General features: G+C 42.6%; 1 protein-coding gene and 1 long non-coding RNA gene across 4 annotated transcripts; both read left to right on the forward strand.

The window, feature by feature from the left end:
• The first annotated feature begins 38 nt into the window (after nt 1–38).
• tada3l (transcriptional adaptor 3 (NGG1 homolog, yeast)-like) lies at nt 39–4,648 on the forward strand. 3 transcript variants are annotated; one of them, XM_086041961.1, is made up of 9 exons: nt 39–415; nt 745–985; nt 1,433–1,680; nt 2,078–2,183; nt 2,264–2,399; nt 3,450–3,553; nt 3,645–3,751; nt 3,889–4,080; nt 4,168–4,648. In XM_086041961.1, the coding sequence occupies exons 2-9, from the start codon at nt 776–778 to the stop codon at nt 4,358–4,360; spliced, it is 1,296 nt and encodes a 431-aa protein (XP_085898087.1). In that variant the 5' UTR covers nt 39–415; nt 745–775; the 3' UTR covers nt 4,361–4,648. The 3 variants fall into 3 exon arrangements, with proteins under 3 accessions (XP_085898087.1, XP_085898089.1, XP_085898088.1); XM_086041963.1 differs by lacking the exon at nt 39–415 and adding an exon at nt 433–511; XM_086041962.1 differs by lacking the exon at nt 39–415 and adding an exon at nt 444–515.
• A 513-nt stretch (nt 4,649–5,161) lies between these two features.
• Nucleotides 5,162–12,118, forward strand: LOC147142585 (uncharacterized). The gene is made up of 4 exons (XR_015088246.1): nt 5,162–5,280; nt 6,415–6,525; nt 6,628–6,751; nt 11,138–12,118. It is a non-coding gene; the product is annotated as an uncharacterized LOC147142585 (long non-coding RNA).
• The last annotated feature ends 538 nt before the right edge of the window (nt 12,119–12,656 follow it).

Below are 12,656 nucleotides of genomic sequence, written 5' to 3' on the forward strand. Positions count from 1 at the left end.
TGGCTGCATTAAGAGGGGACATTTGTTTCGTCGTTGTGGTGTTATTTGTTTTACAGCAAAAATATTGAAAATAATAAAACTTGGAGCAAGTTTTATTAATTACGACAGTAACTTTAAACTACTAAATGTCAACGTGTGAGTGGAAAATTGTGAATCCTTTTTTACCTATATAATAACACAATATGGTTTGATCCGACGCTTCTACTGATATGCAGCGCTGATGTCTAAAATACAACGATTTGTCATAAAACTAGACAACACTGGACAAGTTTATTATTTGATCATATTACTTATTTATTATTGTTTTAAGTACTATCTGAAATGTTGTGACTGTCTCGTAATCTCAGCGAATTCGACGGTTTTACACCCCTCCACAGTTAATGGAGTTTTCCATCATGGACGCCATTCCCTGACGGTAAGTATCGTTGCCTGTAAAAATTCGCCGATAATTAATGATTTCCCCCCACACGTTTATTATCTCTCAAGGTTTCATATAACGCCACTGCATAAAGTATGTAAGTGTTACCGTGTAAATATAGTGAGAATTTAAAAATATATATTTTCAGACTATTCACGGTCTGGGCCCTGCAGGTTAGCAATGTATGAACCAATTCTGCAGTGTGAGGGCGAAAAACGATCATTGCTCACATACCAATGTCATTCTAAATTACAAAATAACACATTGGATTAATCTCAATTTAAACGTTCCTCGTGTTTTTCTCCCCCCCCCCCCTCGTGCTTCAGATTATTCCAACGTAGTCAGGTACCCGGCATCATGAGTGATCTGAAGGACTGCCCCCCGTTGAAGTACTGTGATTTCAAGCCTGTGGAGCACGTCAAGTTGTGTCCCCGCTACACAGCCGTGCTGGGACGATCGGAGGACGATGGGATTGGCATCGAGGAGCTGGACACTTTGCAGCTGGAGTTGGAGACTCTCCTGTCCTCGGCCAACCGTCGCCTCAGAGCTTTGGAGGAGCAGAGACAGGTGGGAAACAGAAGAGTCATTCATCCGTCTATTTTTTTCATTTCATTATCCGTTTTTACACTTATTCTGAAGTCAGGGGAGTTTGCCCTATACCACCAGTGACTGAGAATAATTCAATTTAGATAGTGCCATCACAACGCCGCTTGCAGCAGGTCTAGAAAAAACGCTCATTATTCATTAAAAGACCAACTGAATCCCATGAGCAAGTGCTAGGCGACGGAGGCAAAGAAACACCGAAGAAAATGTAAACAGTGCAGAAACTCAGTGTGGGGTGTGTCTGACTAGGCTAGTTGGGTTGTGATCAAAACAGTAGGCCGAGACAGACATTTGAAAGCGATTGCAGCGAGGATTTAAATGCAGTGTATCCCCTGTATTCATTGTATCGGCAATACTATTGTTATGATGATTAGCAATGCCAATGGTATGATATTTTGTCTTGCGTTGCAGATCCTCACAGACTGGCAGGACAAGAAAGGAGACAAGCGCTTTCTGAAGATGGGAAAAGACCCTGACCCTGCCGCGTCATCACGCCACAAGCCAAAGAAACAGAAATTAGATGGCAAAATTAGTCATGGGCCAGGGCCAGGTCCTGGCAGACCCAAATCCAAAAACCTGCAACCTAAAGGCCAAGAGTATGAGTTTACAGATGATCCTCAAGACATTCCTCGCACTCCGAAAAACGACGTCCCCAACAGGTCAGCGATAATCTCCATCATGTCATTTCTTTCCATAATTCGGTAAAAAAAAATAAACTCATTAAAAAGGCTCACTACATTATAGAGGAACGTATTTCATAGATTTTTTTTTTTTTTTTTGTTGATGAGTTCACCATCAAATTAGAACATTACATAAGAAATAATCAAAGTTATTTTGTGTTGTAATGAATCACTATAATATAAGTTTTACTTTTGGAATTGCACCTGTGGAATTTGACATGGAACTTTTCAACGAAATTCAGATTTGTTGAGGTGCACCTTTAACATTTTCTGGTGTTTCACACCTCAAAGGAGATTCTTTTTCACGTACTGTAAATCAACAAACAGTGTCATTATCTGCGTTGTTGGTCTTCAGTTTGCCTCGTTGTCTCTTCAGATTCTGGGCTTCAGTCGAGCCCTACTGCGCCGACATAACAAATGAGGAGATTCGGTTGCTCGAGGAACTTCTGAAGCCACCAGACGATGAAGCCGAGTACTTTAAAGTAAGTCGTCCCTTAGTACTTTGGTCGGAATGTGTTTTAGGTCATGAGCAGTGTGTTTGATTTTGCCGTTGTCTGCGAAGATTCCAGCTTTAGGGAAACACTACTCCCAGCGGTGGGCTCAGGAGGATTTGCTGGAGGAGCAGAGAGAAGGAGCTCGAGCCAACGACAAGAAGAAGAGTCTGTTGGGTGGTCCGCTGTCTGAGCTCGATGCAAAAGGTGACAGAATTGTGCTGCCAGTGCCTGTAAAAGGAGTCATTCCAGCTCTTGTTGTGTCATTGGGAACTATGAAGATGATGAGGAGGATTTTTATTCACATTTAAAAGAGCTCTGATTCTGATCTAACAATATTCGATTCATGAGGGTTTTTTTTTTTTATTAATGATGTGAAGATTAACTCATTCACTGCCAGACATTTTCAGACCCTCTTCTACCCTAAGGTTTGAAAAAAATTGAAAAAAATATAAATAGGTTCCTGGGATTGAATGGCTGGACTGTGAAAAGACAAATAATTGTGTCAGTGTCAGTGAATGAGTTAATATCCAAATTTTGCCACTTAATAGCAAACAATCTCATTTGTGTCACTTAAACAGCGTAATGCAAATCCACCTTGAGATGTGAAAAATGGCTAACAGTTATAGGTACACAACTCTAAAAAAAACATACCAGATGGTGGCAATTTTTTTCCTGATGTTTTAAAGGGGAAGTCAGCTCGAAAATTTCCTTTACAATAATATTTTCTATGTGCCTCCACTAGTCTAAAAACGGCACTCTGATTAATATTGCATTTGTGGAATATGAATTAAGTAGTAAAATCCACCCGTTTTTTTTTTTCCTGAAGCGGAGCCATGATTTGTTGTTACCTGAGCAACCGTGATGTCGTTTTCAGTTGACAGCAAGTGACAAAACGGCCGCCCCCTGAGATGGGTGGATTTGACTACTTTCCTCATATTCCACAAACACAATATCAATCAGAATGCCGTTTTTGGACTAATGAGGTCAGAGAAGTTCCTCTACAGAACTCAAATAGCAAGATCATATAAATGTTGAGAGTTACTTCGAAATTACATTTTTATGGCAATGCTGGGACATTGCCACATTATTGGATTGGACATACCATGAAGTGGCAATTAGCCTTTCTCTTTTACATCCTAACAATTTGCATGCCCCCCCTTTTTTTTTTTCATTCACACAATGACTGGAATGCAAAATGGGCACACCGAATGTAACCGTCATGGTGCGTTTGCGCGCTTGGCTGGTGTTTACTAGATGTGGACTCTTTGCTGAAGAAGTCCGAGTCCCAGCATGAGTCTCCGGAAGACGGGTGTCCCTTTGGCCCGCTCACTCAACGTCTCCTCCAGGCTCTCGTGGAGGTATGTGAATATTTTGACGTAGCGCTTACACAGCACGCCTTGGTTAACTAGACACATCTTTTAACAAAGATGTCTTCTCTTTCGCATTCAGGAGAATATTATATCCCCCATGGAGGATTCTCCTATACCAGACATTTCAGGGAAGGATGCTAATGAAGGAGCCGGGACGTCTCCGCGAAGCCAAGGCAAATCTTTTAGGTAGGTCAGCGATATCTGGCAAATTAACAGAGACCGCAAAAGGAGTCGCGGGGATCGAGCACGTGCCCTGCCACCCAAAATTAGAATCCGAGCTGTGCATCCAAAGTTGTGTCCACTCATTCGAGCATTCTTTGCAGCGCCCCTCACACGCGGTCCCTCGAGTCCCGGATCAAAGAGGAGCTGATCGCCCAGGGACTCCTGGACTCGGAGGAGCGACCCGGTCCGGGCGGAGACTGCGAGGACGAGGTGCTGGTGGAGCTCCAGAAGAGACAGGCGGAGCTCAAAGCCCTGATTGCTCACAACAAAACCCGCAAGCAGGAGCTGCTCAGGTGAGGCTTCAGCGGAAGGCCCAGCACAAACAAAATCAGCCGCGTGTCAGCTGCGGCAGCCATCTTAAGTTTGTTTGCGCTCCTTAGGTTGGCAAAAGAGGAGATGCGCAAGCAGGAGCTGCGGCAGAGAGTCAGGGTGTCTGACAACGAGGTCATGGAGGGATTTCGGCGAATCATGGCGGCCAGACAGAAGAAGCGCACTCCAACCAAGAAGGAGAAAGACCAGGCATGGAAAGCTCTCAAGGAGCGGGAAAGCATCCTTAAGTTGCTGGATGGCTGAAGGAAGGAACAATGTTAAAAACTGTGCGAGGAAGATTTTTTTGGGACAGTCACGCACTGCTGCATGTGCAACTTCAAATAGATGGATCTCCCTACAAAGGTGACATTTGAGGCGGGGCATTTCTGTCGTTGTTTTTCTATGGCATCCATCACACCTGTATCTTGTTTTGTTTTAGTTGTCAGGATGTTTTTTTCTATGGCCTTCGTTGTCTGTAGTTGTATCATAAAAACAATGCATATCAGTGTTTGTATAAATAATCGCCAATTAAAAGCTGTTGTCGTAATGAAACCAGTTCTAAAGTTGTTTTTTCCCCTCAAAAATTCGGGTTGAAGTCCTGAAAAGGTAACCGGCATCACGGAGAGTTGACTGAGTTATCGTTTGCCCAAGATGAAAGATAATGTTATTAATACTATTGGCTAAGTGGCAATTCATTTGGGAATCAATTGTCATAAATGATGAAAAGCTGAAAACAACTAAGAGTTTACTGTTTTTGGTGTGCAAACCGCAACGCCACCTGGCCTTATAACCAGCCGTACTGGTCATGTGACCACAAATTACTGCATGCCAACAATCTGCAGAATGAGAGAGGAAAGAGTCAATGCAAGAATGATAAAGGGAAAAAAACATTACTAAAAAGTTAAGTACTGTATCGCACTGCTTTCTAATACATTTTGTAGAATGTAAATGGTGGAGACGGTGTCCACTGAGAGTTATGTATTTGGAAAATACTCTACTGCACGTCAGAGGTATTTCCTAAAACGCCACTAGATGGCAGTCAAATCTTTAATAAAATCAGGTGGCCACGCAAAGCCATACTGTAGGCGAGTCCTCGACTGAGTAACATTCGGTGTAACGTCGCCTATATGTATAAACAACACTTGTAGTCGATACATACGAAACAAATGGAAAAAGCACAGCAGGTAACTGAGGACCGAGTACCGTGTGACGCGCGCCGCTCTTGAACTGAAAATATCGTGTGTCCAGAGATGGGAAATCCAGGTCCACAAAGTAAAACCTTGCCACGGGTTGGCTTTATCCACACGTGTTTCTACTCGGAGACTCGTTTACCTGCCAGTTGATTAGAAGCACCTGTGGCTAAAGCCAAACCGTAGCCGGGTTTTACTTCTTGGAGCTGAATTTCTCTGCGTACGTCGTTACCGTCGTAAGCCCTGTATTGTTTGTCTTCTTTTCCTCAGCTCATCCATTTAGATTTCAGAGTCTTTTGTGGCTACATTGGAGATTATATTGTAGGCAATCTTTACAGGGGGTCGCTTTATGACAGCGCTGACAGAAAATTGCGAGAGTAAGAACGGTACGCAATGAGGTAGCTTTCACAGCACCTAAGATATTATACCCCAAAGTATTTTATTCGTGCTTTCATGGACTTCTCGTGCCATGAAACTTTGGGGTGCCGAACCTTTCTGCCTAGCCTGAAGCTTTTTGTATCCTTCGATTCAAATGTGTGGCTTGTCCAAACAATTTGAATGATTAGGAGATTCAGTGTTTACTTGTTTTCGTAAAACTTGTTAAAGTGCCTGGGATTAACCCAAATTTTATCTGTCCGTCCATCCATTCTTCCTTATGTGAACAAGAAGCTAAGATACTTGAACTCTGCCACGACCTGCAGAGGGCACTCCACCCTTTTACATCTGAGTACGGTGGTCTCAGATTTGGAGGTGCTGATTTTCATCGAAAGGAAAAAAAAAATCGAGTCTCCATTTAAAAAAAATCGCTATCACAAAAGCCTGACATTTAAATAGAGGTTTATAGACTTTATATCAGCCGTAGCCTACATGTCCAAATTGAATAAATCCACAATTTGCTATATCAATTTTTTTTAATGTTTGTGCACACACGTAAACATTCATGTTCAATGTCCTTGAATGCTCCTCTGTGGTCATTGCCAAACAGACAGCAACAATGCCCCCCCCCATCTCCAACACTTCTCGCTTCCATGTTTAGGCCAGCATCCTCTATGCAAATTCATATTGCCATGAACCCATCTGCATCAGAGCATTTTTTTTAAATATACAAACCTATTGAATCCTCCTCAGGTGAATGGAAGGCAGAATACACGGATGTGTATACAGATCCCGCAGACTGTGAACAGCCCACAGCCCTTTTGTTGCATTTGTTGTCATTATGAGACCTCAGCTGAAGGACAGGTGGGTTTTGTATTGCATTGAAACAGAGCATACATTCTCACTCAGTCACTATTTGCACTTCATTACATTGAGCTGCTCTAAAGTGTACTTTTGACGGTGCAGGTGTTTTTTTTTTTTTTCTTTTTTCCCCTGACACTGTGATCTGAGAGGTTCTCCATTTGAGTTTCGACTCTAACCCAAGGCCCACCCTTCTTCTCCGTCTGCCCTTGTGAAATTCAGCCACGAGGTGAGCTTCTTCACTTGTCCCTGTCACAGCCTGTAAACCTTAATGGATGTTTGGACAGGGGGGTTCTTCACTGGAGGGCTTAGGGTGAAATATTTGAAATTGAAGTATACTGGCATGATGAGGTTACAAGGGTAGAATAATGTTTGGCTACATGATTGGATGCGCACATGCAGTTAGTTTTTGAACAGCGACTTTTTTATGATTTTGCTTTCATATCCCACCACACTGGTTTTGACAGAAATCAATAGACATTAGTCAATTCTGAGTTTCTGCTCTGGAGATACTTTGCCACGCCTTCAGCATCGACTTCCACTTTGGGTGGGCCTGGAAAAATCAGGGTGGGCCTGAATATTCCTCTCAAACGTCGTATATATTCAAATAAAATGACAAATTGAATAATGTGAAGTTCAGCCCTTCGTTAGACAACCACAATTATGCCATTCTTAATATTCAATAAAGTAAAAAAACACAATGAAACACAAATTGAAAAATAATTTTATAATAATTTACAAAAAATTTTTTAAAGTATACATTTTTTCATTAATCTCACTGGGTGGGCAGTCTGTCAGTCTGGGTGGGCCTGGGTGTGCACAGGCCCACCCATGGCTCCGCCCCTGGTCTATATAATACGTGAAAAACATCATCCATTGTGTTGTAATCAGTTGACTGATTTGGTCATTGAATAATATGGAATTTATTTATCACGCTTCCGTAAATTTGATTTAAAAAAAAATTATAATACTTAAAAAACTTGAGATTCCCTCCAAAGAACGTAGACTGATCAATGAAGGAAACCCTTTTTAATTGTAAGAGGCTGTCATAGTCTGTCTTTTGAGTTTGGTTTTTGACTTAAGTTTCATGTTTTTCCTTGCGTTCCTTTGTCTGTCTCTCGTTAAGTTATTGAGTACACCTGTGCTTGTCATCCCGGTCCCTGGTGTTAGCCAACCAGCTCCCTCCTACCCTCTGTGTCTTGTCCAGGTGTTCCTCGTTGTATCGTCAACTTGTCTGTTTTTTTAGTTCCCCGCTTTCTTTCAGTCCTTGTCGGTTCGTTGTGGTTCATTTGTCGAAGTCAAGTCCTAGCGATTGTTTAGTATGTTTTGGTCCCTGTTTTGGTATTAACCTAGTACCTTGTTTGCCTTTTTGTTTCCCTTTAAATCAAATACTTGATATTGAATTCAATTTTTGCCTCCTGCATTTGGGTCCTCTACCTCGCACCCCTGACACTTTTTGTACGGACATGTATGAAAATGTTGGGCCACTCGTAAACGTCGGTGTCATTATTCTGCTGAGTATTCATGATGACCGTGCGATTTTAATGAGGACATCAAAGACACTTCATGGTGATATTGACCCTACAGATTTATGTTTTCAAATATAGGGACAGAAAATAAAAAGTCGTCAGAAAAATGAATACTCAAGTGAAGATACCTGATAAATTTACATAAGTACAGTAAGACGATACTTGTACTTCGTTACTGCCCACCACTGTAACTGAATAAAATACACCTATAAAAAGCTCTGTCATTGCCCAAATACTTGTGGACCGAACTGCATGTACTGTAGATCACAGTCCGCTCTGCTACTACTGCCCTTCCCTGTATCTCCTTGTTAGTCGAGGGGGGGTCTTTCTCTTCAGCGTAGCTCTTTGTTTTGTACGCTCTGTCTCTTTCTTTGGGGCCTTTACTCCTACTCCACCTCCGCCTCGGCGTTCCCGAACATGGACAGAGAGAACATCACAAATAAACATCCCCACTCATACATGCAGATGAGCACAAGATAGCACGCGAGAGTCGCGTAGAGGGAAAGAGACTTAACATGTCATCACTGTTAATGCATTGTCCAAATGCTATGTCAATTTCCAAGCTAATAGCGCGCGCTGAATAGCGATTGTGTACGCGCGGCCGACATGTCCACTGACAAGAGCCTCTGTCCGGCCCGGGCTATTCACCTCCTGCACAGAGAGCGATTGTCTTCCATGCTGCTTCCACTATTCTGATGTCATGATTTGTCCTGCAGTAAAACTGTTGTTGCTGCTGTTGTGCTAACGCTTGAACGACCTTAACGGCCTCAAGTCAGAGGCACGAAATGACCCAAAGGGTGAGGGGATACTGGCAAAATACTCCCCCCTCCTTTTTCTTTACCTAAGATGGTTTTGAATGGCATTTGTTTCTCATTTGCATGGCAGTTGATGTTTTTTGTATATGAATCCTCAATTTGGAAGCGCTTATGCAAATGTTTTTTTTTTTTGCCTGATTCACCCCACCCATGCCGGGCTGCTCACTGCAGGCGTGAAGGTAAAGACTTGCCTGTACGTTGCTGGAGAATTTGTTATCCTTGCTGACAGTTTTCTACTGCTTTAGTTTAAAGTAAAGAGGAAGTCAACCCCCCCCAGAATTGCAATAATATGTTCTATGCGCCCTCACTAGTCTAATCATGGCATTCTGATTAACATTGCGTTTGTGGAATATGTGTCAAGCGGTAAAATCAAAACTGTTTTTAGCTATCTCAGGGGGCAGCCATTTTATCACTTGTTCTTGACTGAAAATGACATCACAGGTGCTCAGGGCTCAGGTAACGACCAATCACTGCTCACCGGTTGTCCGAAGCTGAGCCGTGATTGATCGTTAGCAGAGCACTGAGCAACTGTGATGTCATTTTCAGTTGATACAAAGTGACAAAATGGCCGCCCCGTGAGAGGGACAAAAATAGGTGCATTTGACTGCTTAACTCGTATTCCGCAAACATGTTTACACTAGTGGGGCAACATAGACATTCAGAAGAATCAGAATAGCGTCTTTAGCTGCGTCCGCAGGTGAAAAGAAATGATGATTCTGGTGTGGAAGAATGTCTGTTCTTCTGAATGAATGGACAAAATCTTATTAAAAAAAAAAAGTCTCCCCAGGAAGAGTGGAAGATCTTACCGCTGCAAAGGGAGAGAGCGACTCTATATTGTTTTCCATTTTCACTTCCTGTAGGCATAATGACCAACACTTTTGTCCTTATACTGTTACCATGGCAATGCACTTAATGGACTCCATCATGTCACCATATTTTGCACAGCACTTACTGACTAGACTACCTTGCAAAGCTGCAGGCAGTTAGCAGCGTATTGGGAGAAAAAAAAAAAATGTCACCGCTGTATATCATGAAGAGAAGAAACATTTTCAGCCTAGAGCAGCTTTACTTTGAGTTTTATGAGTGTTGAGAAGATCATGCTAAGTCAATGACTGTCTCCCTTTTGAAAGAAATGGGCGCTAATTCTGCGAGCTGGCTTTGGGGAGGGGGGGGGGGGGGGGTTGCGGTTGCGCAGCTGTCCGACTGCTGCAAAGGTGCTCAGCGTGTCAGGGCATCGGCGGCTCATTTGGACGGCAGAGGTCAAAGCTCTTGACACGAGACCAGTTAGCAGAGGTCATCTTTGAGAACATATACATCAGAGCAGCGAGAGAGCTCCTTATTTGGGACGCGGGTCAGCTGGAGCCTATCCCGAGCGTCGTTATCTCAGAGGTGGAGTTCGCACTTAGAATGGCCGGCCAGACAATCGCAGTTTGATAGCCAGGGACATTTTAAATTGAACAATAATGCGTGTAGTGCAGGGGGGGGGGGGGGTCAGTCAACCGCTTGTGGTGTTAACGCTAGGCTAAAAAAAAAAGATCACAGTTCAGTACATACTGTATCTTGGTTTTAAATTCACGGTTTGCCCCGTGTTGGGTTCAGTCAAGGGAACAAAGTGCAAAACTGCTTTCTTTTGTGTCGACAAGAACACGCGATTGACTTTTAAAACGCAGAAAACAATTTCGAATGTTTAGGATGTTGTGAATGTGTAGGAAATGAATGATGCAGGCCAGTGAAACAGCAGCATTTGAAACAGTGTGGATTATTATAACAATTATATTATTACATTACAAAAACAACAATAATGTCATCTCTCATGGCTTGAGCTTTATCTCCGTTTAAAGGCTGCTGGAAGATGCATTTTGTTTCTTTTTTCAAACAAACGATTTTTTGAGCTGAGCTGCACTGTACAGATGTTTGATTCCAGACGAGGCACATCTTGACTGAGTTGTTGTTGATGATGATGATTTTTAAAAACAAAAACTGTCCTGGTCAGCCGCGTGGTCCCGTGGAATGGTGGACCTGTGCGTATCGTTGGCAATGTTTCTTTGGGTTGCTCCGTGACTTTTAGATTAGGAGTCAGTGTAATATGGTGAGGTTGATGATCAGGACGTTCTTCCTGCAGTCGCAGTTAAGTGCAGCAGAGAAGCGGACTTGTCCAGCATTGTGACTAATCGTCATTCAAGGAGACGCAGGGAAAGACACTTTCCCCACCGCCCACTACCTCTCTGTCATCCTCCCTCTCTTTTGTTCCCTCTGCTCTGTTATTATCAGCATCATTATTAGGCTCACTCTCCCCTCGCTGCGATGGAGAGGAGGGCCGGCCGCCCACATGGTGAGAGATTTCCAAGAGCGGCAGCGGCAGCAGCGCAGAAAGAGAGGGGGATGAAGACAAGAGGCCCAATAAAGTCCATCTAAATATAGAGAGCAGGGCCCTTTTTTCTCTCTTCTCCTTATAAAGAGCTGGTGGTGAATCAGGGTGGACAACCCTCAGCGCACACTGATCACTCCCCCCAGAACTGTAAATATAATTGTATGGGCATGGAAAGACAGTCAAACACACGCAGGCTTGCAATGTTTTTACGAGGGAGACAGGACAGTGAGCTTAGCGAGAACCTTTTTTTTTTTTTTTTTTTTTTTTCACATGAGAGGGGAAATAGTGGTTGGCGGAACATACTAAATTAGGAGAGGTCAGAAGAAAACCTCAGAAAAGAAATGATGGGAGCGGTGAGCGATGGGGGGAGCTTATCTTGAAAAGTCAAGATAAGTGTGAGAGATTAAGACGATTGAAATGGCCAAAATATCCACGGATGGAATTCATGCCAAGATGTAGTCCATCCTCTGTACATACAGAGATGCCCCTTTTTGGCTCTCACTCTGTCTCAATAATGGTGTTTTATTTATTTTTCAGTGAAAACAACTTGCATGCAAGGTCCGTGTGAACATGACACGAACGTTTTTGCTCACCAGCCTTAGTGGCTTTTTTACCTGATCAAAATACATTGGTCATAGTTTTGAGAGAACTTTTCCCCCCGATCGAAATTAGTGCCGCCAACAAGCAATTATTTTCATCATTGACTCGTCATTGATCCACTTTGATAATATTGTACGTATGTGGAAATATTTCCTGTTTTCTCAAGTAGTTTAAATAAATCCTTATTTGTATCCTTAAAATGTGTAGTCGCTATATAGCCACTGGGTTCCTTTTTTTTTTTTTTTTTTAACAAGGAAACTCATGTTTGAATGGTACTACAGCTCTTCACCTTTGGACCATGCTCGACGTTTTTATATTATTTATTTTTTACTACCTGACACACTGATGAAATCTAAACTGTTCAGTTACTTTAAAATACTGTACACACAAACACCTTCTGTTTTAATCATCGGGCTTCAGTCCAAAAAAAAAAAAATAAAATAAAAAGGTGGATTCTTCAACCAGGAACTTTATTGTGTGACACATGAACAAAAACAGCAGCTGCAACATCACCGACTAATGTGATTTATCCCCATATCCATGCGCTGTGCCAGTCTGTCTAATGTGCAGTTGTCACTAAACAGCCTGTTCCCCAACCGCTCATTAAATAACTACATAAGTGATCGACAGGTCATGTGTCGCTTTCTGTAGACTCCAGTGTCTCAGCGGGTCACAAGGAGTGCACTGTTGGAAGAAGAAAAAAAAAAAAAAAAAAAAGGGACATTTTCACAGCTGTCCTCTTTTGCCAGCAGTGATCACAAAGTTCACAAGTCCAAATCGAGGTATGAAGTGTGCTTTTAACATCCTCTTTTCACGCAC

This window comes from Filicampus tigris, chromosome 9 (genome assembly GCF_054856515.1).
Source record: "Filicampus tigris isolate MCC_2025a chromosome 9, RoL_Ftig_1.0, whole genome shotgun sequence".
In the NCBI taxonomy this organism is placed as follows: domain Eukaryota; kingdom Metazoa; phylum Chordata; class Actinopteri; order Syngnathiformes; family Syngnathidae; genus Filicampus; species Filicampus tigris.